At 39.1% G+C, this 27,974-nt stretch overlaps 1 protein-coding gene and 1 pseudogene across 1 annotated transcript; both read right to left on the bottom strand.

Annotated features, from left to right (window-relative positions):
* Nucleotides 1-2,068: 2,068 nt before the first annotated feature.
* Nucleotides 2,069-2,656, bottom strand: LOC103290916 (mitochondrial import inner membrane translocase subunit Tim17-A-like; annotated as a pseudogene).
* Nucleotides 2,657-6,869: 4,213 nt separating this feature from the next.
* LOC103288934 (3-oxoacyl-[acyl-carrier-protein] reductase) lies at nt 6,870-27,089 on the bottom strand. The gene is made up of 5 exons (XM_008144730.3): nt 26,863-27,089; nt 24,335-24,455; nt 23,331-23,467; nt 20,704-20,838; nt 6,870-9,051 (listed from the first exon to the last, which is right to left on the bottom strand). The coding sequence occupies exons 1-5, from the start codon at nt 27,002-27,004 to the stop codon at nt 8,873-8,875; spliced, it is 714 nt and encodes a 237-aa protein (XP_008142952.2). The 5' UTR covers nt 27,005-27,089; the 3' UTR covers nt 6,870-8,872.
* Nucleotides 27,090-27,974: the final 885 nt, after the last annotated feature.

The raw sequence follows: 27,974 nt of genomic DNA, 5'->3' as shown, positions 1-27,974 counted from the left end.
TTGGTAACTGCCTGACCTGAACTTGTCATTTCTTTTTTTCAAGCGTATCAGTGGCAGACAGTAACAAACCATTCCACAGCCCCCATAAACATCATTTGCCCCATATGTCAGGAAATTCTGAGATACTGTGTGGCCAATACATTCCCTTCTCTCTATACACTATTCTAATCCACCACAGGTAAGTCTCAGCAATGTAATGGTGTAACATGCAGGAGTTATCACCACTCCACTTGTATGTGGTTCCTGTCGCTATTCTCTCCAGTAAGTGATTCAATTACAGAATCTCAACCTTAGAATCTGCTTCCTGTTATGAATGCTCTTAGGCCAGGTCACCCAATGTTTTAAACCCTAGTTCCGTTTCTGAGCTAAAAACTCATGCAAAAGTGGTCTAAGAAGTATTACTAGAAGAAGATGACACAGAAAGATCTTGAACTCACCTCCCCACATGGACACACCAGATCTATAACTACATACAAAACAATTTCCTCCAGGGAGGGGGGGGGACACAAAAACAAAAAGCAGCTGAGCAACTCCTACACATCAGGTGAATGAGAAAAAGCCCCACTTAGAAACAGGTAAGAGAGCTGAGACACAATCTCGCCATAAACTCCAACCCCAGTGCAGCGACCCCTAGTCAGGAAGTCAACCTTCTCCCTGAGGAATAAAGTGTTTGAACCCCACATTGGGCACCCCAACTTTTAAAACCTGCACCTCAGAGACAAACCTCCAAAATATCTAGCTTTGCAAGCCAACAGGGCTAGTTTCTATGATACGCACAGGCCATAGCAAACTGAGGAACAGCTCTTGAAGGACTCACATGCAGTCACGCAGCCCAGAGCCCAGCAAAGAGGCAGTCGACTGAAAAGTGCCCAGACTTTCTGTGAAAGAGGCTTATTTGCTTATCTTAAAGGGTCATTCTGAAGGGCAGGCATCTAATTTAATACACATATACGGGCCTAATGAAATGCTCTTCAAGACAGAAGCTGGCTGGCGCCATCCTTTACTCTTCCTCTGCCTCACTCAAGCTCCCCGGTATCTCCCGGAAAGGAGCTTATACCCCGATCTGAGTCCCGTTTTTGTGGCTACTGAACAACAAACACCTCTAGATCATCTGGCTCTGGTAGCCAGCGAAGCTCAAGCTCACGGGTCCCACCAAACGGTAACAAATGAAAGATTTCTTAACCAAATAAAACTGGCAGGACACAGCAAGGGGCAAGACTGAGTTCCAAATCTTTCTGTGAAAGAGGCCTACTGGCCCGTCTTCATAGCTGCGTCCTGAGGGGCAGGCTGCTAATTAAACACACATCTAAGGGCTGACTGGAAACTCTCCAGAGATCCTGGAGGGCCGGTGCCATCTTCGAGGTCTCCCTCTGCTGCGCTGCAGAGCACGAGGGTATCTCCCAGAGAGGAGGGTGTACACACGTCTGCTGCCCTAGTTCTTGTGGCTGCTGCTCAAGGGACACTCCCAATCACCTAGCACTAATGATGTGCAGAATCTGTATTCATGGTCCGGTCCCATGACACTGTCACAAATGGAGGGACAGTTCTTGGCTGGCTACCACACTGTGCACAGCGCAGACAGCAGACTGAAACACACCCCCGACTTTCTGTGAAAAAGGCCTATTTGCTTGTCCTGGAGCTTTGGGCAGAGGGGCAGGCTTCTGGTTTGGCATACATCTAGGGGGCCTCTTGAGTTCCTCTCCAGGGATGGAGGCTGGTCAGTGTCATCTTTGCTCTTTCCCTCTACCTGGTTCCAGGTTGGCAGTATCTCCCAAAAAAAAGCTTCTACACTCATCTAGCACCCCCAATTTTTGTGTCTGCTGCTTGGGGACACCAAGGAGATGATGATCATGTTTCACTGCTGCTTGCCCTCAGGTCCTTCATCTTCTAAGCACTTAGTATGTTTTCTTTTAAATATACTAGACATTTAACTTTGATCGAAAATGCAATCTACTAGTACATGTAAACAAATAAATGAATAACCTTTTCACATGTCCCCCATGTTCCTTTAAATAGGAAAAAAGTGCTAAATCTCTCTTCAAAGCCTATTTGGCCATAGGTGTCCCACCTACGGTTTTAAAAACAGTCTGCAACTTGACGTTCTGAGATCCTTTCTTGAACTAGAACTCATTCTGTTAGAGAAGTCCTGATATTGTCCATAGTCCCTAAAAGGTGAGGATGGTAACCAGGCTGAAGGCAACTGGGAAGAGACTTGAGCAAACTGAGGACCATTAAGAAACTGTGCAGAGGCAAATCGTATCAACAAAACACCAGCTCCTTCAATTAAAGCTAGAGAATGCCACCCATCACAGCTGACCCAACCACAGCCACTGGTCCATTTCCTGCTGCCAGAGTGGCTCCTGTTAAGGCTCCACTCTTACTGGAGTTTCAGGGGTCCTCTTTCCCCCCAACTTGAAACATACTGCAGTCGATCATGGAAAACTGACCTCCCTGAACTGCAAAGCTTCCTCCCAACTTCAGAGCCCTGGTTTTAACAGCTGTCAAACGCCCTCGTAGTCTGTGGTTCACTCCCACTGGAGAATTGTGAACACCTTTGATTGCTTGAAAAATGCCACCACCTATGGTACCCATCATAAAGACCCCACCACAGTCATCCATAATTCACCAGGCAGGACTCTTGCACGTACTCCTCCATCCTGACTTCTACTTTTTTCCATGCAAGAGAACCCCAATACAACTAAAAGCACATTTCTCAGCAGAAATTTTGCAGATCAGAAAGGGGGTGGCAAGATATATTCAAAGTACTGAAAGAAAAAAATTTTCCAAACTCTACTGGGCAAAGTTTGCTTCAGAATTAAGTGAGAGATAAAGGATTTTTTGGATAAGCAAAAGCATCACCAGTAGACAGATATTACTAGATACTTTAAATAAATTTCTGTAAGGAAACAAAAGGAGGCTAATTAGTAACAGGAAAACATAGGAAAGAATAAATCTCATTGGTACAAGTAAATATACATTTCAGAATAATCTGATGAGGTAAATTATTCACTTATACAGCTAGTATGAAGATTAAAATATAAATAATAACTACAATAATTTTTAAGGGATACACAAGATAAAATTATATAAATGGTGACATCAAAAACTTAAAATGTGGGATAGGGAATTAAAAATATAGACTCTGCCAGTTGAGCATTGACCTATGAACTAGGAGGTCAAGGTTCCATTCCAAGTCAGGTTGCAGGCTCGATCCCAAGTAGGGGGCATGCAGGAGGCACCTGATCAATGATTCTGTCTCATCATTGATGTTTCTATCTCTCTCTCCCACTCCCTTCCTCTCTTAAATCAATAACAATATATATTTTAAAAAGAATAAAGAGCTTTAAAATACATTCAATTTAAGTTATTATCAACTTAAAATAGACTATTTTAAATATAAATTGCTTTATGTAGTTTCATGATAACCACAAAGTAAACATCTATAGCAGCTACCCAAAAGATAAAGATAAAGGAATCTAAACATAGCACTACAAAAAATTATCACAAATGAGGTTAAGAAAAAAAAACACACAAACAAATTACAAAACAACCAGAAGACAAATAAGAAAATGGCAGTGAGTACATACCAATCAATAATTATTTAAATGTAAGTGGCCTAAATTTTCCAAAAGACATAACAAAACATGGAGCTCATAGATACAGAGAAGAGATTGGTGTTTGCCAGAGGAAAGCAGTAAGTGGTGGGGGAAATGGGTGAAGGGGGTCCAAAGGTACATTCAGTTATAAAATAATTATTTCCTGGAGATGCAATGTACGTCCTGTGACTATAGTTAACAATAATGTATTTTATTTCTGAAAATTGCTTTAAAAATTATTAAAAGTTCTCATCACAAGAAAAAAATTTTTGTAACTATGGATGGTGATGGATATTCAGTAGACTTACTATATGATCATTTCCCAATATATACAAGTAGTGTATTATGTTGAACACCTGAAACTAACAGAATGTTGTTTATGCCATTATAGCTCTAAAAAAAAAAAAAAAAAAACCCACGAAGTACTTAGAGGTAGAATTAACAAATTTGTAAAAGATGTGTATGCTAAAAACTACAAAAAGTTGCTTAAAGATCACACTAAATAAAGACAGAGGGATTTTCCATGAAGAGCTTATAATATAGTTAAAAGTGAAATTAATATAAAAGAAATTTAAAAATTATTAAATACTCAAGATAGGATAGTGGTATGACTTCTCAATTTGCATATATTTTCATTTTGAAAGCCTGGAAAAATGTTTCAGCAACGTAAGACATAACTCCTATATCCAGAATAGACTTCTCCCTTTATTCTATGTAAGAGAAGCATATAAATTCAATGACCTTCTTTGTGCCTATTATTGCCCCCCAAAGTAATTTATAATGTATAATTCTATCTCTAGAAAGCAGTTAAAAACTGTCTCATAAACTGAATATGAATAAAAGTATGAACAGGAGCACAAATTTTAAAGCCTTCCTGCAAAAAAATTAATACATTGTCTTTAAGCACAAATCTTTTCTTTTAAAGTGCAAAACATAAGTTGGATTATGGGCTCATATTTGTCACAGAGCAGCTACAGATGAGACTTCTTAAGAATCCAATGAAGATGAGAAACCAAGATGGCGGCATAGGTAAACACCTAAACTGCTGTCTCGCACAACAATTTCAAAACTACAACTAAAAGACAAAATGTCTATCACCCATAACCACGGAAAAGCTGGCTGAGTGGAAGTTCTACAACTAGAAGGAAAGAGAAAAGAGCATTGAGACATGCACAAGCACTGAAAAGCTGAGGTACGGGGGCGCGCAAATCGTGCTGACGGCGGGTGACTGGGTGCCCTGCTTTTTTCAACCCCAAGGGAAACAAGCTCCTGATTACTCTGAACTCCAGTTTCTGGGGAGACGCTGGGGACCCAAACTCCTAAGGGGAGAAGCTGGAATGTCTGCCATCGGGTCGGAAAGTGAGGGTGACTTTCTTGCAGAAGTGCACCCAGCAATCATTGTTTACTGTGCTGGGGCGCGGGATGCAGGGACTTGGAAACACAGAAACGCAGAGACGGCTGACTGGCAGCCATCGCTGTTTGCCACACCCTAGCCTAGTGACTCCCTGAGACCCCGCCCCGCACAATCTACAAACCCACCCAAGCTCTACGCAGCGGCTTTTGCATATAAATGGCCTGCCCTATCGCAGCTTAACCTAGCAAACTGCAGCCCTGGTCAGACAGCTCCAAAACCTCCAAACCCCAACCAAAGAGGAGAAAACTGTAGTTCTTGCTGTAGCTCCTGCTGGGTGGTCTCAGACAGTAGCTGACCTGCACCCCATAGGAGATCCAAAAGCTAGTGTATCTAGTGGTCAGTGTGAGACAACACCAGATTTCAACTACTCACATCCATAAGTGACACATTCAAGAGGCAGACTCAGTGAGTACCAAAGCCCCACTGAAGTGAGTCCTGCCCCATAAGCGTGTCTCCAGCACAGCAGTTCTTCCATTATAGACACAGCAGGTCCTCACAGCCAATTGGCCTGGAGGTCAATTCCTCCCAGTGACACCAACAACAATCAAGACTTAACTACAACAAGGCTGTACACACAGTCCACAAAGGGCTGCACCAAGAGTGTCCACCTCAGGTAACTGGGAGGCCGACCCACTGGGCCATATAGGACACCTAGCACACAAAGCCACCCTACCAACTCAGGGAAGCAGCGAAAATGTGGAGACAAAGGAACAGATCACAAACAGAAGAAATGGAGGAAAACAAAAGACTGGATATAGAGTTCAAAACCACAGTTATAAGGTTTTTCAAGAATTTCCTAGAAAAGGCCGATAAATTTAACGAGACCCTTGAGGATATGAAAAAGGACCAACTAGAAATTAAACATACACTAACTGAAATAAAAAATATTATACAGAGACCCAACAGCAGACTAGAGGAACGCAAGAATCAAGTCAAAGATTTGAAATACAAAGAAGCAAAAAACGCTCAACCGGGAAAGCAAAAAGAAAAAAGAATCCAAAAAGTTGAAGATATTGTAAGAAGCCTCTGGGACAACTTCAAGCGTACCAACATCAGAATTATGGGGGTGCCAGAAGAAGAGAGAGACTGCAAGATACTGAAAACCTATTTGAAGAAATAATGACTGAAAACTTCCCCCACCTAGTGAAAGAAATAGACTTACAAGTCCAGGAAGCACAGAGAACCCCAAACAAAAGGAATCCAAAGAGGACCACACAAAGACACATCATAATTAAAATGCCAAGAGCAAAAGACAAAGAGAGAATATTAAAAGCAGCAAGAGAAAAACAGTAGTTACCTACAAGGGAGCATCCATACAATTGTCAGCTGATTTCTCAACAGAAACTATGCAGGCCAGATGGGAGTGGCAAGAAATATTCAAAGTGATGAATAGCAAGAACCTACAACCAAGATTACTCTACCCAGCAAAGTTATCATTCAGAATTGAAGGTCAGATAAAGAGCTTCACAGATAAGAAAAAGCTCAAGGAGTTCATCACCACCAAACCAGTATTATATGAAATACTGAAAGGTATTCTTTAAGAAGAGGAAGAAGAAGAAAAAATTAAAGATAAAAATTATGAACAACAAATACATATCTATCAACAAGTGAATCTAAAAATCAAGTGAATTAAAAATCTGAGGAACAGAATAAACTGGTGAGTATAATAGAATCAGGGGCATAGAATGGGAGTGGATTGATAATTCTCAGGGGGAAAGGGGTGTGGGGAGTACGGGAAGAGACTGAACAAAAATCGTACACCTATGGATGAGGACAGGTAGGGGGGAGGTTAGGGCAGAGGGTGGGGTGGGAACCGGGTGGAGGGGAGCTATGGGGGGAAAAAGGAGAAACAATTGTAATAATCTGAACAATAAAGATTTATTAAATTAAAAAAAAGAATCCAATGAAGTTCTTGAACCGATGAATATAAGCAACAGCTGGCAACTTATTTCAGCAAGTATTAAATTACAAATTCTACCAGGTTAGTGGAAGTGGGTGGAAAATTCACCTGGAGTGAAATAGTGAAAGCTCATTTTACAAATTTCAAAATTTATCCCCATATTACACCAGCAGCTTAATATAGGCTGGGGGTCAGAGTGGACTAGTCAAAAGGGTTATATTTCTTAAACTGTAAATATACACTTAAAGTTTAAACCTATCTGTAGCCTACATCTTAGTGTCATCAGTTCCATGAAATACATTGCTTTCTTCCTAATCACCAGTCAAATCAGCTTCAATAATAATTTCAGAACATGAGGTGTCCAAAGAAGAGAATTCAGCCTGAGAGGATGTCAAAATGAGGAAGTGCAGGTAGCCAAAGGCCTGCAGGTGAGGCAGCGTTAGAAAATGGCCTGCTCTGTCTGCATAAACTCTCCTAGCTTAGCGGCATCAGCTACCACATTTGAAATCATCTTTATGTTGCATTTCCTATATGTGCCTGGAATTGTTAGTGCCTGATAAATTCTGTAAGTTACCATGCTTCCATTTAGTAGACAGTTTGATTAATAACCTAATTTTATTCACACTTAACAGACGTTCTCACATCCTAAAAAGACACCTGTATATAAAGAAGGTTATTTCAAAGATAAATTCTAAAGAAATTTTTAAGAAATCAGCAACCTTAAAACATAGATTTGCCTTTACTTTTCATTTTATTTATAATTCTTTGTATTACTTTGCATTTATTTACTCTATCTTATGTTTTTGCACTGACTTTCAATGTAAAATTATATCTGTTCACATAAAATAATGTTCAGCTCCAATAAAACCATAAAAAGATTACTTTTTAAAGTGCAGTATTTAAAACATTTTAAATAATAAAAAGGAACATGAATCCCATGACATTAAAATATCACACTATTCACCACAAAATAGTTCAATGAAAAAGAGATGTTGCCTGATATTTTACATAGAGTTTGTGTCTTTATCTCTATTCTCAAATATTTTCTTTTAAAACTAATGCTTTTGTTCCTTATAAGATATCTAATGCATTGTTAGTGCATATTTGTCATTTATGATTATTTGTAAGTAATTGTTTACTAACTAAAACTTTAGGGTAAACATCATATTCAAAATACTCTTAATATTTAAAATGTCATTTTTAATACTATTTTTAAGTAGTTTGTTATACTGTTTTGTGGATTTAAAAAAATAACAAACACAAATACAACACTTCCACTTCCTAAACTGATGAGGACAATTTAGCAGATACTGAAACCTTAAGAATTAATGCTTACTGCTCACCATCATTGAGAATTTCTACAGAACAGATCAACTGTACCACACTTACGTTTATAGACTATTTTGCCCAGCAGCTCAATCAGGGATAATTCCACTGGGGGGGGAAAGACTCTAAATTCATGTTGTATCAAACTGATACTGTTCTTTTTTTCAACCTATATAAAAACTTATCACCCAAAGCATATTAAAAAGAAATATAATGTTTAACTTTAGCAGGCTTGCTAAAGTACTGACAACTAAACAATGCCATATAAATACTCTTATTTTGGCAATGACCCACAAAGTTAACTTCTAGAGCATTCAACTTAATAAAGTAATTCATGAAAATTAAACTTCGTATTTTTTCCACTTTTGAGACTAAATATATAAATTAGGTAATACCTATTTATAGCACTTGAAAATTTTCTGCATACTAAAATTGCTACTGTCTATAAGGTACATACCATTTAGAAAACACAATTGGTCAAGCATTATTCTTTTCAGGTATATACATATAAAGGAGGAAATCAACATTTGTAGCATGAATAGGTTTGATTAGCAAATGTCACCCATGTAGATATGATTGTCTAATCAACAATGTGTGCCTGATTCTAATCACCATTATATCTGAGAAATCTGTAAATTACATTGTGAGTTGCAATCCCCCATCCACTACCAGAACATGCCCTGTAATATAGGGTGATTCTAAGAGAAACACAACTGCGTGTGCCACATCAATGGGGTCTCCAAATCTCCCAAGAGGGATATTTTTCTTTAAATGTTCTTCATTCAAGGCTTTCGTCATATCTGTATGAACAAATCCTAAAAGAGAAATGTTTGTTTAGTAGAAAAGAGTAGATACTAAGACAGTTGCTCAATCTTAAATAAAAAAATGTACTCCAGAAAATATGATATTACTAATAAATCTGTTTAGAAAATACAACAGAGTTTTGCTAGCAATCAAGTAACCAAGTCTACATTTGTATTTGACTTATTTAATGAACATTTATTGAGCACTAAAATCTTTGATTCCCAAATATTTGGCCCAACTCATAGCAAAATGTAAGTGGGTACATATAAACATGAATAAAAATTATATTCCTTGGGGAACCTAAAATTTAAGGAGGAAATAGTCACTTGCACCCCTAATTATAATGTAAGGAATATCCTTATAGACAAAGTACTACAGAATGGATTGATTTTTACTTGGGTGGGGTAGAAGGGGGGAAGGTAAGGTAGAGGGAAGGAAGGCATCACACGATCCGATTTGGCACTATGACAAAATTAGTTCCATTTGCTATAACTAGGACAACTGATGATTAGAAAGACCAGTATTTCCAATATTCATATAACAAAAAATCTTAGGGTCATATCTAATTCTGATAGAAGTATACAGAGAAAATTAAAAATTTAACATGGCATTGGCGTGTGCAATGAAGTTTGCAGAGAACATGATCTAAGGTATATGTTTTGTAGTATGAAGTACTATGCAATATATTAAGCAACTAATTCCAAATGACTCATATTATAGATATATGCCAGGGTTATAAATTTATTAATAAAATCTTGTGATTAGTCTGACACACACAAACACATATTATCAATAAAATACTTAACTTATATAATCAGTATTCACTACTTAATAATTTAAGCTTAAAGAAAGCAAGTACTCCTCATAAAATGAATAATTATTAGAAAAATATAAAAATGTTTAAGGTGATAATAAATGGATTAAGAGTTAGACATGACATGTGAAGTGAAAGTTTAATGTGCTATCTCAAAAATAAAGTTTCCAAATTGGCTTATGTTAAAAATAATTTATATCTAAAACTATAGATCAATTTAAATATACTGCCATTAAAAATACCAATTAAAGGTGAACTAAGCACTGGATTAAGAGTTAGAATTAAGCCACAGGCTTATTATGCACTACTACGTAATTATGTAATTTTTCTTTGCCTTAAGTTTTCACTTATAAATATCTAAACATTTGCTTAAAAGTCTTGTGAGAAATAATCAGATGCATATGTATAGTAATACCTTAATCAATAAAGAAAAAAAGAAAATTTAAAAAATAAATAATCATAGATTTTTTTTCTGTCATGAAGCCTATGACAATGACAGCTTTATTAGGAAAAAAAACTGGAAATAAGCTGAATGTGTTTCAATAAGAAATTAGCTATAGAAGTCATGGTACATCCACACAATAGAGCAATGTGCAGGCATTAAAGTGTTTCTATAAAAAAATACTTAATATAAGAGAAAACATTTGTATATTTAAAAAGCAGGTTACAAATAAACTCAATCATAATACTATTAGAAGGTACAAACTTCCAGTTATAAAATAAATAATAAATGTGGTGACTATGGTTAATACTCTACTATATATTTGAATGTGGTTAACAAAGTAGACCTTAAAAATTCTTATCACAAGAAAAAAAATTGTAACTATGTATGGGACATACATTAACTAGACAGAGTTGTGTTCATTTCACAATATATACAAATACAGAATTGTTATGCTGTACACCTGAAAGTAATGTCAATTTTAGCTCACAAAATATGTAAATTTTTAAAAACCAAAGAAATACTTTACTGCTGATTTAAAAAATATATATCCCAAAATATTAACAGTGATTAACATTAGTTACTGAAATTACAGATAATGGTTATTTTTTTTCTTCTTTGTACTTAATTGAACTTCCTAAATGTCTAGAACACATATATAATATCACAGTACTAACTTCAGATTATCTAAAATGAGGGCCTGGAATAACAAAAAAAAATTATATTTTTGTGTTTTACTGAGAAATTACATTATGAAACAAATCTCCTCTACCATAAAATCTTACCACATTTATTTTAAAAGTTAGCAACATGTCCCTCATTCTCTTTAATCTTTAAGAACAATGAGCTGGCTAGAAGGATGCAAGAATAAAAGAAGCAGCTGACACAGATAATGATAAAACTGAATAACCAGCGTTGGCATAATTTTAAGTGAACTATAAATGAAACTTCACCTACAGTGAGGAGTCAATAATCAAAAGGCAATACAACCATCTCAAGAAGAATGATCATGGGGCTCCTTGATATCCAAAGTTCAATGGCCTTGAACACACTTACTTTCAAAGATACCTCCAAGAGTGTATTAGAAAAATTAACCTCACATATTAAGATAGCTGAATGAATTAAAAGTATGAGTAACATTTAAAGCTTGTTTCTTCCTAAAGAGTTCATGACGCAATTATCCTTTATTCTAAGGTCATTCTGAATTCTAGTAAAGTTGGCAAAAAATATTTCCCCATTTACTTTCAAATGTTACTATCAAACTCTCAGCAAAAACAAAGCAAACAAACGAAAAATCAATTATGTATTTCCATCTTAAGAAAAAAATATCAATAAACTAGAGTAAAAATGGTTTACTGAGAGACCTTGCAACTATGATTAACCAATACTAGTCTCAACTTCTCATTGGCTCTGGTGACTTATTCTCAGGGCAGCATTTTGTGGTAAAAAGGCCACTAGATTAGGACACATTAAACTAGATTCTGTTCCCTACTCTGCTAGCACTATAAAAAAAGTTAGGACCTAAGGAAATTCATGCACTCCCTAAAACTATGTGGCTGTTTCTGAATCATAGATTAGTGAGACTTCTTTTAGCTCTACAAAACTATGTCTGAAAAATGAAAACTGGATCCCATTAAGTGGTCCTCATGGCTTTCTTACTTGAAGTTTAGGAAGGTGAGCGCCTCTTAAAGGACCCTCAGTTCTTACACTGGTAGCTATGTGGAGGTTAGCATATCCCAATTCAACATGCTTATTTGGGTTTTTCTCCTTATTCTGCTAAAAGAGACTGATTTGCCCTGCTTCCGGGTAGATTGTAGTGCTGATATGTTTGTCCTTTTAAACAAAAGGCTAAGCTATTTGAAGGTGTTTTCACCCTGAAAAGGGAGCAGATCTAGAACAAGCTAAGAGGTGTGGGAGCGCAAACCTTACATAGGACGGAAGATTAGGCAGTGAGACAAGTTCAAGGACTATCTCAGGGAGATGGAGTGGCCCCTGCCCCATAGAGATGTGGGCTGTGAGAACAGACTGTGATCCTCCAATAACAACCAAGTATGCCAGATATATGGACTAGATAAAGGTTAATATCTCAAAGCTGTTAATACGATCTTGCTCAGCAGTACAGCCTGGCTTCGGCATGGCAATGGTCTGTGTCCATGTTAGATTAGATTTGTAAATGAGGGAGAGAGGTACCCTGAGTCCAGCAATGATTACAAGTCCAGATATAGGATCACAATGTTCAGGCACATGCCTCACAGGAAGATTCTCCCTCCACTACTCAAGCTTGGAAGATAAGAGTGCCACAGCCTCTATCCAAACCTGTACTTGGAATGACAAACCTCCTGGGGCAGCAACTAGCCATTACTGAACTCTACACTAAAGCCTAAAATAAAGTCGTTGGCAGAGGCCAAGTTGAAAGGAAAGGGGTGAATTTACCAATAATGTCTTTTCCTCTTTGATTATGATGTTTGATATGGACAGCAAGAACATGCCCAAAGACCTAATTATCTGCAACTTTTTTAACAGACTTGTATTTTTTAGACCAGCTTAGGTTTATTAGAAAATAGAGCACAAAGTATTCCCATATACTTCCTTATCATACTGCACCTCTCCCCATCATCTGGTTTTCCCTGACATCCTGCCTTAGTATGAACACTTGATGAACCAATATGGATACAGTATTATCAAGTCAAGTCCATGGTTTACATTAGGATTCATCCTTTGGATTGTACATTCTGTTTTGACAAATGCACAATGTCATGTGTCCACCATTACAGTATCATACAGAATAGTTTTACTGCCCTAAAAATCTATCTGCAACTTTATAAAACTCATATATCATCCCCCAAAATATCATAAATCCAATAAAAATGTGAAGCTAGTCTCTGACGATAAATTACTTCAGCTCTAACAAATTTCAATGTCATTTTATGCAGTAGTACATGAACCACATAATCCTCATCGATGCATATATTCAGACGGCACTGCATATCAACAGACTTTTGGATTCTTAGTAGCTCTTTAACACTCCACACACCCATGTTCCTATTGCCTTTCAGTTTGTGCTTCCTCTCCTTAGCCCCACAGACTTTCACTTTACTTGTAATGTTCCAGAAATTGGCTCTACTCCTCAGTTTGCATACATATTTACAATGCCTTTCAAGCTGGGCTATAAAAATTATGAACTACCAGTAGGTACCATTATCCAACTGATGGTGTTATTACTGATCACTTGGAGATTGCACAATTAGAGGTTTCCAGCTGGCTACAAAGCTTAACAGATAAATGAAATGGCATGCACTCAACCAACATAGAACAAGGATACTGCTACTTTAAGTCAGTAAATGATGATATACACATTAATGCTTTTTATAAAATACTAGAGGCCTGATGCACGAAATTAGTGCAAGAGTAGGCCTTCCTTCCCTCGGCTGCCAGCACCAGCTTCCTTCTGGCACCAGTGACCCGGGCTTCCCAACAGCTGCAGGCAGGCATCCGGGACCCAGGCTTCCCTCCAGCCACAGGCAGGCACCCAGGACCTGGGCTGCTTCCTTCTGGTCGCCCGCAGGCACCCAGGACCCGGGCTGCCTCCTTCTGGTCACCCGCAGGCACCCGGGACCCGGGCTGGCTTCCCTCAGGCCACCAGCAGGCACCGGGGACCCGGGCTGGCTTCCCTCAGGCCACCCGCAGGCACCGGGGACCCGGGCTGGCTTCCCTCCAGCCCTGGCTTCGTCAGGAAGAACATCCAGAAGACGTCCAGTCTAATTAGCATATTACTCTTTCATTATTATGGACTAGAGGCCCGGTGAACAAAATTCACTCATGGGATAGGGGAGAGCCCCTCAGCCCGGCCTGCACCCTCTCCAATCCAGGACCCCTCAAGGGATGTCCGACTGCCGGCATCCCTCTCACAATCCAGGACCGCTGGCTCCTAACCACTTGCCTGCCTGCCTGCCTGATCACCCCTAACCACCTCTGCCTGCCGGTGGATGCCCCTAACTGCTCCCCTGCCAGCCTGATCGCCCCTAATCACCTCTGCCTGCCGGTGGATGCCCCTAACTGCTCCCCTGCCAGCCTGATCGCCCCTAATCACCTCTGCCTGCCTGATTGCCCCTAACCGCCTCTGCCTGCCTGCCTGATCGCCTCCTAACCACCTCTGCCTGCTGGCCTGATCGCCCCCTAACTGATCCCTCCTGCTGGCCTGATTGCCCCCTCACTGCTCCCTCCTGCTGGCCTGATTGCCTCCTAACTGCTCCCCCCTACTGGCCTGATCGCCCACTAACTGCTCCCCCCTGCCAGCCTGATCGCCCCCTCACTGCTCCCCCCTGCCGGCCTGATCACCCCTAACTGCCCTCCCCTGCCGGCCTGATCGCCCCTGACTGCTTTCCCCTGTCGGTCTAATCACTCCTAACCGCCTCTGCCTCGGCCCCCGCTACCATGGCTTTGTCTGGAAGGACGTCCAGAAGATGTCCAGTCTAATTAGCATATTACCCTTTTATTAGTATAGATGAACTCTTTAGGAACAGAGACACTCATAAATACAAGTGTGGTATGTGCTTCTTATCCAATGAGAATTTATATGTCACAAATTCTAAAGAAAATGTATTTCCTTTATCCATTCCTGGCTAGCTATATAGTATAGATAGCATCTAAATTTCATTTTACTTGGTCACTATTTTATTTTTGAACATTTTGGTATACAGCAGAGACTTTATGTTTAAATAAGATACCAGCATATTATACTATCACCAGTATTAACAATTATGGAATGTGACTACTAGATATTTTACCAGCTCAGAAATCCAATCTCTAGGAGCTATAAAAAATTAAAATAGTCTTAGATACTTCTTTAACACATTAAGCAACCAGTCAGTCACCGGTGACTGACACTATACTTTCCGTCCAGAAGACAAAACAGGCTGGGCGCTTAACGTGTTAAGGCAGAAGAAACAAGGCTGTTGACAAAAACTAGACCAAGATTTTAACCAGAACCAATCTGTATGTCTTAAGATTATGTTTATAAAAATGTATAAGGAAGCAGTGTGTAAAAATCAACTCCACACCAAAGACTCATAAGAGCACCTAGAATAATATCTGTCTTGAGTAGCTGCCAAGTTTATGCAAGCATTTGTCCACAAGACTTTCTCCAGGTAGTTAAAATAAAAGCTCTTCAACTTAAAAACAAAACAAAGCAAAAAACAGGAGAGGGCAAAACACTTAAGATATCCTGACAAATAAATGCAATGCTATTTTATTTGTCAAAATTTTAAATGCATATACCCTGTGAGCCTTGGCCATTTCATTTCCAGGATTATACTAATATACTCGCACATGTGCAAAATAAAGTATGTACAAGTATTCTCACTGCATTATTAATTGTAATGGCAAAAGATCAGACACAACCTAAATGCACATCAAAAGGCAACAGGATAAATAAATTATAGTATACCTGTAAAACAGAAATTGTCTTTCAACTAGCCATTAAAAGTGATGCAGCAGTCACAAAAGAATGCAAGTTATATGATTTCATTTACATAAAATGTCCAGAATAGGGAAATCTACAGAAACAGAAAGATTAGTGGCTGCCAGAAACTGGGGACATTGCAGAGAAATGGAGAGTAAATGCTAATAGCTACAGGGTTTCTTTAGGGATGATGAGAATGTTTCAAACTGTATTATGGTGGTAAAAGAACAATTATGTGTCTATACTAATAGCACTAAATCGTACACTTTAAATGAGTGCATTGTATATTATGTGAATTATATTTCCATAAAGCTGTTATTTAAAAAAGTGATGCAGCACTACATGGAATAATAGGGAATCAACTCCAAGATGCATTGGTCTATAAATAAAGATAAAGAACATTGTGAATAGTATGACATAATTGGTGTTTTCTTTAAAAAGAGAGAGAGAGAATGCACATACACACTTTATTGGCTTGTATATGAAAAACAGAAGAAATTAGTTAACAGTGTGTTGCTTTTGAGGAAAGGAACTAGATGAACAGAGGAGCGAAGACTCACTTTTCCTTCTAGGTCTTTTTGTACTTTTGAATCTTGGACCATGTTTGTATTATCTATGGAAAACACATCTTTAACCCTTTGCACTCGCTTGCTTTTTTCTTGATTCCTTTATTCTACTCGGGATTTAATTTTTTTAAATACCCCAGATTTTACAAAGCGCGGCAGTAGAATAAAAAACTGGAGTTTCTTTTCATACAAACTTATTTATTTGGATTTTTTTATATTTCAAATTATTGATACATTCAAAGAGTAATTTTAATCTCGACATCCGAGTGCAAAAGGTTAAAGCAAGGTATACATTATAGCTTCCATTTATCAAATACTGTTTCCCATATTGTATATTTTCTAACCAGTAAGATTTAACTATGATGAGTAATTTATTTTATATTTAAAGTAATAACAAAGCTTAGCAACTACCTGATCTTTCAAAAAATCAAGAGCCCTAAGCAGGTGATTCAATTGGTTGGAGCATTGTGCCATACACCAGAGTTGCAGTTCCATTCGCAGTCAGGCCACATACCCAGATTGTGCGTTTGATCCAGGTGGAGGTGCATACGGGAGGCAACCCATCGCTGTTCCTCTCTCACATCAATATTCCTCTCTCACATCAATATTCCTCTCTCTCTCCCTCTCCTCTCTCTCTCTCTGTATCTTTCTCTCTCTTTCTCCCTCCTTCCTTCCCTCCCTCCCCCCCTCCCAACTCCCCTCCCTTCCTCCCTACACCATCTCTAAAAATCAATAAATATATATCCTTGGGTGAGAATTTTTTTTAAAAAAATGATGACGATATTAAGAAGCAAATGACAGCCTAATTTATTATTTTCCTTTTCCCTTGCTTTTCCTATTATGAGTTACTTTTTAAATTATGTTCATTCATTGGAAATTCCATTTGAAGGTGACCAGGAAAAATGACATAAAAAGAAACCTATTTGTTAATTCTGATATTTGTCAGGTCTATAAAAAGATCTGGTAAAGAATAGCATTATAATTCTACTGAAAATAAAGTTAATAATCCATAGAATCAATTTATGAAGGAATCAATTTAATTGTACTATTTCAACTTATACGTTGCTTCTGACCAATGAAGCATATTCATACTATGAAACCTACTAAATATATATAGCAATATTGAACAGCCACAATTTTAGCAACAGGTATTTTTGTGTAGTATAAATTGCACTGGAAAGATTTCAGAAAAGGTTATACATACAAACGCACTTCCATAACACTCATAAAACTTCCCTTTGTATACAAACTGCATTCCCACTATTTAGCCTGTTGCCTTGACAACTAAATCACTCTAACAAAATTAAGCATTCATTCTTCAGCGTTTCCATAGCATCATACATGTATCTTTATGTGAATCACATGCCACTATAGTTATTTGTTTATATGTCTGTCTTTCCCACTGTACTTAGCTCCTTGTGACAGAGTATCTTATTCATTTTTATAATTTTGGAACCTAACACAGCCCTTGAATATAGGAGACACTCCCATATGTAAGCCTGCTGAATGATTTATTATGAGTTAAGAATACTTACATTGCCCTGAAACCATCAGCTTTTAAATCACCATGACCTAGAATTAACTCTTCATTACCCACACCACTGCAGTCTCCAAAAGAGAAGGAAGGAAACACATGCAGCTCCAAACCCTAATGATCTATTCTCCACATGGATGAGTGAGGCCAACACTAAAATCAATCAGACTGCACAACGCGTCCCCAAACAGGAAGCAGTGCCAAGATGGCAATGCAGCTTTGGATTATCTTTTATTTTCTTTTTTTGAAAAATGGACATACTGTATCTAAACCACAGTCTATCAAATGTTCATGGATTTGCAATCCATGAATTTAGCCAGTCTCTGTGATAAAACAATGCATTTGGATGCAGGGACATTCTACAGCAAAAGGGCTATCAGAACATTTGACCATTCCCTGACCCCTGCTGTTTCAACATCAGTGCCAAATGAAACACCGATTCCAGTGTCCAAGCTGCAGCCATTAGTGACTTGAAATGAAAAGGTGGCAAAAATCTATTTCCTCCTTACTCTTTCTTACAACCAAAAAACTAAACAAAATGCCTTTTCTTAATGTAGGTAATCAATTCTTAAATACCTATAGTAAGCTAACACAAAATCCCATGGCTAACTGGCAGAGGTACATGAAAACACACATTTACTTCAAAAGTCAAGTAAATACCTAACCAAAATTTCTATCACACCATCTAATGGGTGATACTGGTAGATTCAAGTTTTAGCACATTTTTATTACCCTCTTAACTACCCCAGGCAATTTTATCAACTAGTAACTTGGCAAAAGGAAAATAATATAAAGGTAAAAGCTACAGAATTGGATAATTGCAGATAGTTTAGACAGGCCATATTAACAAAAGGACAAAAAAAGACCTAAAAACCTTCTAATGATACAAAGGAAATCTAAGGGGCCATTACTTTTAAGCTTACCTTAGCTGGGGATGAAAAGATAAAGCTTTTAGTAACAGTCCTGACATAAACCTTCTGCTGGTCACTCTCTCCTAGGTCCCAGTCTTCTGAACAGCAAAAATGACTGGAATAAATGAGCTACAAGGTCCTTTCCACCTCACATTTCCCATAATTAATATTTAAAAGTAAAGATTTTAAAGATAATATAAGGTACAAGGAAGTTTTTCTAGTCACCAGTTCATTGTTTGAATCTTTTCACAATCATTTTACAGTTATTCTACCCAGATGTCAATCTATGAGTACCAATTAACAGGCCAATTAATGGCTACCTTCTCTATAAAGAAAATAATAATAATGAGTTTTTTTATCACCTGTAGCAACCTAAACTATAATCCTGGTCATTATGTTTTAATATTTTCCAATTACCAATAACTAACAGACCAGGTTAATTGCCTATATGTCCCATTTAATCCAACAATATTTTCAAGTAATGTGGAATACCCAAAGTCAGCCTATAAAAGGGACAGGTGCACAAAAAGGTTCCCCTTGACTTCTTAAAGGGGCTCTGGTTTCACACTTGCTTTGTCTTACAGGTGAATTGCCGCTCTATTGGCTTGGGGTTTCCATCATGATTAACAAGAACACAAGTGTTCCTGATGGATTCCCTAAAGCCGTGGTCGGCAAACTGCGGCTCACGAACCACATGCGGCTCTTTGGCCCCTGAGTGTGGCTCTTCCACAAAATACCACGGCCTGGACGAGTCTATTTTGAAGAAGTGGCGTTAGAAGAAGTTTAAGTTTAAAAAATTTGCCTCTCAAAAGAAATTTCAATCGTTGTATTGTTGATATTTGGCTCTGTTGACTAATGAGTTTGCAGATCGCTGCCCTAAAGGAAGGCAGCTCTATTGCAAGTTTCCCAATGTGACTCCTACTATTTGGAAAATTCAGTAAACAGCCACCTCTCTATCCATCTTCACTGTTGGCCACTCCCAAACATGTCTGATTTCAGAAATCTCAGTTCCTCCTGCACATGGAATTGAACTTGTTGGTGCCAGAGTCCAAGTGTTCTCATTTCTGTTAAGACGCACTACCACTTCCCACCCCATGACATTACACAATGAGCTTCCACGCGGTCATTCAACAGGCAACTGCTGCCAAAATCACTTTAAAATCTTATTACTTCATAGAGTGAGTTTTTTAAAGATCTTTCTTCCTCCGGCATCCGTGTAAATCTCTTTTTTCCTTCTAATTTTCCTTTGTGTTCAATTTCTAACATGTGCCTGGGTAAGCTCTCTTAGGTACAATGACGTCCAGTGAAAAGCATCTTGTCTATTTGGAAAAGATCATTGTATGACCTCTGGCAATTCTTTTTCCGTACAAATACTGACTTTCTGGAGTAATTAGATCAGTCAGTACACAAGGCTGCTTTGTGAAATGTGCAAACGGTATCACCTATGCAGCCCTGTTTCCTCTGGATTACACTGTTATTAAAAGCACATTGTATTACAGAGCTATTCTGTTATTTAAACATAAAGATGTATTGTGTTCCCCCCCACACACACACACACACCTGAAATTGTTACATTCTTAATTTATAACTGATTTTTAAATGAGACGTTATCTTGTAATTTTAATTTGGGAATAATCTTTCAGAAAAAAATGCAACAGGGTTTATGCAAACAAAACAATCTGGCATTCCCATTGGCCTCCTTCTTGAGGACGGTGCACAGCCTGGCAGTGTGGCCATGGAGGTCCTGTCAGGGCGCAGGAGAGTCCTCCTGCATGTCATTATTCAAGAGTCTAGTGACAGTGCAGATTCCACGTTCCTGCACCAATATGCTGAGAAGTGCCTAATGATGCTGATGTACTTACAATCTCTGCAATTATTGTATAAAGCCATAAACATATATAAACTATGTCTAAAAAGAAAAACGTTTTCACTGACCTGGAGCAACCACATTCACTCTAATTTTCTTTCTTGCTACTTCTTTAGCAAGAGCACGTGAAAATCCAACCAATCCTCCTTTAGTAGCACTGTACACAGACTGACCAGCATTGCCTTTTAAACCAATAATACTCCCTAGAAAGGAAAAAATAGGCAAATTCAAACCAACTTACTGGGGTTATCAACTATGGAGATAATTTATACTAAGCAAAAAAAAAAAAAAAAAGGTACAAATCATTTTACCTTGTCCTTTGCTAAAATTAGGAATTCTAGCCATTGTCATTTGAGTGGTAAGAGTCTAAATCTGCTCCAGATACACAGAAAACAGGATTTGAATCACTTATTTGAAACCTCAAATGCCAAGTGGGGTTGAGAATTGATCCATTAAATGAAAGAAACCCACTTCTATCTATGAATAGGTCAGACATAATAAAATTTGTACAGTATTTATAACAGCTTCCAGTAGGAAGAGAGTAAAACCAGAAAAAGTCAGATAATGGCTCATAAATTTTATGATTCTACAACACAGACATAAGGAAGCATTCATTTCCACCTTTAAAAAAAAAGTTCATGTGGAGCTAAATCTCACTAAATTTGAATTACTGTCCATCTAACTAAGAAAAGCTTCAATTACAAAGTTTTGGTAAAATTGCAATTTAGTTACCTTCAGTTATGTAGTATAACTTGCACTGCCTACTAAAGATTCTTAGATAGCCTCATTTATATGAATATGAAAGAATAATTTATAATTCAAATATCAACTGTATGCAAATAAATTCATACAAAACTTAAGTGGGAAGTAATTTTCTGCACCAGTGAGTGACCTGTCCTTATGATATAAAATTAAGCAAGAATCTCACAAAATATTTGAAGTAATTTTATTTTAGAAAACATTCCAAATACCTTTTATATTATAATCAACAAGTCCAATATTAAAATGTTTATCTACATTGTACTTAATAACAAATAATGAGAATGTGAAGTACAGAAAGAGAAAAGACAGCAGACAGAGGAAATGAAGATGGACAGAGCAAGGTAGATTTGGAAGAGAGAGGAATATGCAAAAACACAAAAAAAGAAAAAATATATAGCCATGGATAAAAGGCCAAAGGAAGCTATAAAAGCTGTGATTCAGCCCTAGCCAATTTGGCTCAGTGGACAGAGCTTCTGGCTGTGGCCTGAAGAGTCCTGGGTTCGATTCGGGTCAAGGGCACATGCCTGGGTTAGGGACTAGATCCCCAGATGGGGGTGTTCAGGAGGCATCCAATCAATGATTCTCTCTCATCAATGATGTTTCTATCTCTCTCTCTCTCTCTCCCTCTCCCTTCCTCTCTGAAATCAATAAAAATATATATATTTTTAAAGCTTTGGTTCATGCCACATACTATTGTTCTTCTGGTCAAAAGTGGTAACTTCTGAAATACCATCAATTTTCTAGAAGTTTAAAATAGTCCTTTCTGTAATAAGATTCTCTTAACTTAAATTCTAATTTTACTTACTTCTAGCACAATTCTAAAGTTTTGCGTGCATACAAGGGAGTGACAAAGATTTTTTAAATACATCTGAAAAGAAGATAATTTTGGAGTTAAACAAATACATCCCTGATTATCGGGTGATGTATGCAGGCCAGTATACCAGGAGCTTACAAGAACCTAAATCATTATCTAGCTGTGTCAGAAAGCAGAGGTCGGTTCACATAATAATCTTTTATAAGAAAACCAATCTCATATTTTTAAGGATAAATATGAAAAATGTTCTAATGTTTATTAGCACAATATTCTTCTCTCACTTTCAAAACAGAAAAACCCTACATTGGGCTAGGAAAGACATTTCCTATATTAAAATGAATAGGGTCATTTACTTCAATGAAAAAATATTCCCCTTTTGTGGCTTTTAAAGATATTACCACCTAAAATTAACAGGCAGATGATGTGCCACTATTTTCAACTACCAAATTGAAATTTCAAATCATTTTGCATTTTAAGGTCTACAGGCACATAGTACACAGCTTATCCACCCCATGAGTCAGATAAACGGAAGACAATACGTTACTTATATCCAGGCTAAAAAAACTGAAAAAGTTACTCTTTATTAAAAGCTTTCTCTGAAACCTCTGTACTTGATTTGTCAATGACCCAGGCAGCTGCTCCAGACATCATTTTTAGTGTCCAGCATATAAAATATTCAATTCCTTCTCCACGTTTTAAAAACTAGGTTTCACATAAAAATGAGGATGTCCAGTTTCTCTTTAAAAATCAAAATAGCTGGCAAACCTGGGACCACATTTGTGCATAGCAACATTCTACTGGATCTGAGCAGTGGTAGCTCCTGCCATTCCAATGGCCTCTGGACACCAAAGCTGGGTCTTTAGTCATTCCACATGGCTGGTGCTGTCCTTTTTCTAATACCTGGGGGTGTCAACTCATTCCACACCTACTTGACCACTGTACAGATGTGAATTTGTGATTCCTGTTTTACCCATTCATCAGTTAATCAAATCCTTTCTCCACAGATAATAAGATGACACATTTCATCCAAGTTTCAGCCATGAACAAATTCCAATTTAGTCAATTAAATATTTTATGGTACTAAAAGATAACTATAAATTCACAAAGGTGAAGACTCACCTACATTAACAATAGATCCTCTCTGATGTTGAATCATAGTTTTCATGGCAGCTTTGCAGGTCAGCATGGAACCCAAAAGGTTAGTATGAAGCTGAGATATCATATCTTCAGTTTTTGCTCGTACTAAAAGGCTATCCCTAGAAATAAAAAGCACAAAACATAAAAACACTATTAAAAAAAAATCAAGAAATATATAACATTTTTACCGAAAGTAAAGTATAAAAAGTGCTTCATATCTGAGCTAGAATACCTAGAAAGTCCCATTTTCAATTTGGTTTGAGAGTCACTAAAATAACAAGTAATAAGCCAGAAATGATCTGCTTGGAAGCCAATTTCCTATCCCCTCAGGAAGAGTTGCAAATATTCCTAACTGTGAAAAGTGGTGCCATGTAGCCAAAACAGCTGGGATTAACTGAGCAAATACTATATTAAGCTTTCCTTGTTTTTAAAAATATTATTCTAAATATTCTGTCCAAAATTCACCGTTAAAAAAAAGAATACCAGCTGTGATCCCATTACTATTGAGTTCATGAATTGACAAAACTTATATATGATAACAGAAGTCAAAACAGGTGTTACCTATAAGGAACTATTAACTGGGAAGAAGCTGAGAGAGCTTTCAGAAGTGCTGGGAAAGTTCTATAGCTCGAGATGAATGTTGATTACAATGTTAAAAAATGATGGAACTGTGCCCTTATTGTATTATCTCAAAAAAAAAAGGCAGGGATTTACAGACCAAATTTTAAAATACAGTTTTTATTCCAATTAGAAGTAAAACAGGTACCTGGCCCGTGCGGCTTAGTGGTTGAGCACCAACCTATAAACCAGGAGGTCACAATTCAACTCCTAGTCCAGGGTTGTGGGCTTAATCCCCAGTAGGGGAAGAACAGGAGGCAGCCAATCAATGATTCTCATCATTGATGTTTCTCTCTCCTTTTCCTCTCTGAAATCAATAAAACCATATATATATATATTTTTTTAATGTACTTAAATTAGGGACCAACCTGTTAATTCCAGCTGCATTTACCAAGAAGTTAACAGGACCTAAATTTTTCTCCATCTCTTCAAATGTATGTTTAACATCATGCTCTTTGGCAACATCACAGCTAAATGCCAAATGACTACCTACAAAACAAAGATCAGAATTAGTTATAAGTTGTAACTGGAACTTAAAAATTATTTAGTATACATTTGTTAAGCAACTACCATGAGCTTGGCCTGTGCTAAACTAGAACATAGAGATAAAAGATGATGTCATGGGTTCCTGCTCCCAAGAAGTTCAGTTTAATAAAACTAGGATGAGGGCAAGTGGAGAACAAGGAGAAATCCTATATAATAAAAGCCTATGTGGTTGTGACGCCCTCACGCTGTGACGCCTTCACACCGTAACAACCGATCACCAGGAGGCTGCAATCGCAGCAGTCGAGTGCAGGGCTGCATGCGAGGTGCGCGTGGGTGGGCTGAGTGGGCGGGGGCTTGACGCTGTGTGTGTGGCGCAGAGACGGGTCCGCGGCTCCATGTGGTGAGGCCAGGGGTCCCACGGCTCCACGCAGCACGGAGGTGGGACCCCCGGCTCCGGCCTACCTCTTTGGGGCAATCCATCGAGGAGCCTCGGATGGGTGGACGGGGCCTACCTCTTTGGGGCAATTGATTGTGGGGCTCCTGCACTGTGAGGGGCACAGGCCAGGCTGGGGGACCCCCCACCCGAGTTCACGAATTTCGTGCACCAGGCCTCTAGTAAAGTAATACTACAGAATGTACATCTTAAAACTTGTTTTTAATCAACAAAAAGTTAAGGGGGAAGCCTTTTTTGTGTTCATAATGCTTTGTAAAACTTATCTAACAATACTTTTATCTTTGACACTGACCCCACCGACTCAATTCATCAGTCTTCTGGGTTTCATATTCCTTTTTTGAAATTTATGTCTAATTCTCTTAGGGTTTTGTCCAGTTATTTTCCTGGTCTTTCCCTGAGCATAAAATCTAGGGTTCCTTTTTCCTTTTTCTTCTTCATTATGGTACATGTTTTATTATTATTACTCCTACTACTACCACTACTATTACTATTCTTCCAGCCTGACCATTAGGAGAGATTTTTTAAAAATGCTAAAACTACAAACCATGAAAACTTTTTACTAAAAGCAACAGTTATTTATCTTTTCTAATGTTCATTTTTTCAAATGTTTAAAAAAAAAGTTACACTTCAAAGAACACTTTATCTAATAATACGCCATTTAACTCTCTAAAATGTAGATTTTTAAAACATTATTTCTTTCTGGCAGACCTTGCCTACCAGTTAACACTAGAAGTACTCCCTCAAGCCTTTAAAAACAGTGAATCATTGGGAAGTCACACTTCCGGGTGTAAACCACTCCTGGAACATGATTCAAAGAAATGAACGGCCCACAGCATCCTGTGCCTCACTCCTGGCTCTCAGCTGAAGAGCTGTTGGGTCCACAACCCTTGAAAGCTCAGCCAGCAGCTTCCATCCAGTCCAGCAAACACGATGGCTGCGGTGACTCCAGAAGGACCACCTTGTTCGCCCCTTTGTCAAAGTAACATATAGCAAGGAATGTGAGCAGGAAGCATTCACTGAAATCCCCCCTGGTCTATAACTTATGTGTGTGTGTTTTCTTTTGGAAAGTCTAATATTCTCCTAACCAGCGTAACCAATGAGGGTGAACCAATAAGTAATGCTATTTTAAAGGTTCCAGCCGCCAGGTGCATCCCCAGGCCTCTGTTCCTGGCAGTCAACGAGGTGCATCTGTCCATCCTAGCAATCAAACAAACGCCTGCAGCTAACACCTCCTTACCACCGAGAGACTTAAATTCGGAAAACAAGTAACGGATCCATTATGAAACAGGAAAACAAAACAAAGTGAGGTTTAAATGCAATTAAAAGGAATCTGGTAGAACAAAATCTCAATTGCCCACTTGTAAAAGTCACCAAAAGAATTAATAACGAATTAAGTGCTTATGAAGTTATTAAAGCAAACAAAGCAGGTACATCTCAAAACACCTCTATGCATCAGTTTTTCGCATCCACACACAGGCAGGAACAGCCCTCAGCCAGAGGCCAGGTGTTGACACGCCTGCCTTTCCAGCCTCAACTCCCTCCGGCCCAGCCCTGCCTCCCGGGCGCCTGCGAGCTCGCCCTGATGGGTGCGCCCTCTGCCCTGCATACAAAGTTAGCTGTTGTGTGGCTCTCTCCTTCCAGACGCCAAAACACAGCAGCTCCCGAGGCCAGCACTAGGGGGGTGGGTGCCTATGAATGGGGCCTCACAAGACAGTCTCGACGACCCCAAGCGTCCAGCCTGGCAGGAGGCGCCCTGCGGGGAACGTGGGGGGAGGGCGGGGTAAGGGAGGGGAGGGAGGTCTCTGCACAGCTCGGGAAGGGGTGCTCCTGCACGTGGGCAGCTGCACTTGCCAAACCCCAGAGCCCTCAAGGCCAGACCCGCTCCCTTTCCAAGGAGGGGACTTGAGGAGCTGGGACCGCAGCCAGACAACTGGACTTCTCCACCTCGATACCTACCGCCGAGGTCACCGGCGGCGGCTTTGGCCACTTCCAGATTTCTGGCGATGATGGCCAGTCGGTAGCCCTTCTGGGCCATTAACTGGGCCACTGCCCTGCCAATGCCCCGGGAGCCTCCAAAAACAGCACAGACTTTGTCCATCTTGGACGGGGGAGTCGGAAACTTGGAGGAAACACGGCTAAGAGTGCCGGCCCCTTTCCAGACTTCCAGACTCGCGATTTTTATATCACCGCCGCGGGGGGACGGGGGGGGGCGGGGGAGGGCGTAACTAACCGCCGCGAGAAAAAGCAGCCTGTTCCCCGCCTCCTGCCCCGGTCTCTGGCCAACCAGGAGGCCGGGAAGAGGCACGAAGAGTAAGGCGTCAGCGCGTCGACGTCAGCGCGCACGGGTTGCCAGGCGCCGCGCCCAAAGAGGACGCTGGCGTGAATGAGCCAGGCTGGCCAAGGACTGGTCAGAAAGGGGCTGCATTGCATGCTGGGACTTGTAGTCTTGATGCAGAAAGGGAGGAGGCAAAGGCCTGCTGCTAAATGAGAAATGTACTCCTGACCGCATGGGACGTGGAAGGCGGGGGAGACGGGGCTGTGGTCCAAATTAGAGCTCTGATTACCAAACACTCCAGTTTGCCTGGAAGTGATTGGGTTGTTAAGACGCTGGACTTTACGTTTTAAAATCAGGTCAGTCCCCATTAAAACGATACAAGTTGATTACCATAGAACACAGAATATAGGCGGTTATAAGTGAATCTTCGATTGGGGTGATGGCTGCAGGTGCCCTTAACCCCAGCGTTGTTCAAGGGTCAACTGTACACTATTCGGAGTTCCAGTGTCTGCCTTTCACCCAGTGTTTGCCCTTGGCTGGGGAATACATGCCCTACTTTGAAGAAGTGATCCCTAAATATCAGGCTCATACCAAAACCTATCCTACTTGTCCCTTCCCCCAAGTTGCCACCGAAATGGGCCTCAGCTCAGCTGGACATTACCATTCATTTCAAAAGGTGTTGCCTTATCAAGAACACCATGTAAGAGGAGCTCAAGAAAAGTTAATTAAATGATTGAATACTCTTGCAGGACTCATAAAACAAGCATCAGCTGCTGCAAACAAATATAGGTGC

This window comes from Eptesicus fuscus, chromosome 6 (assembly GCF_027574615.1).
Source record: "Eptesicus fuscus isolate TK198812 chromosome 6, DD_ASM_mEF_20220401, whole genome shotgun sequence".
Classification (NCBI taxonomy): Eukaryota; Metazoa; Chordata; class Mammalia; order Chiroptera; family Vespertilionidae; genus Eptesicus; species Eptesicus fuscus.
This window is presented reverse-complemented; position numbering and strand designations above follow the sequence as displayed.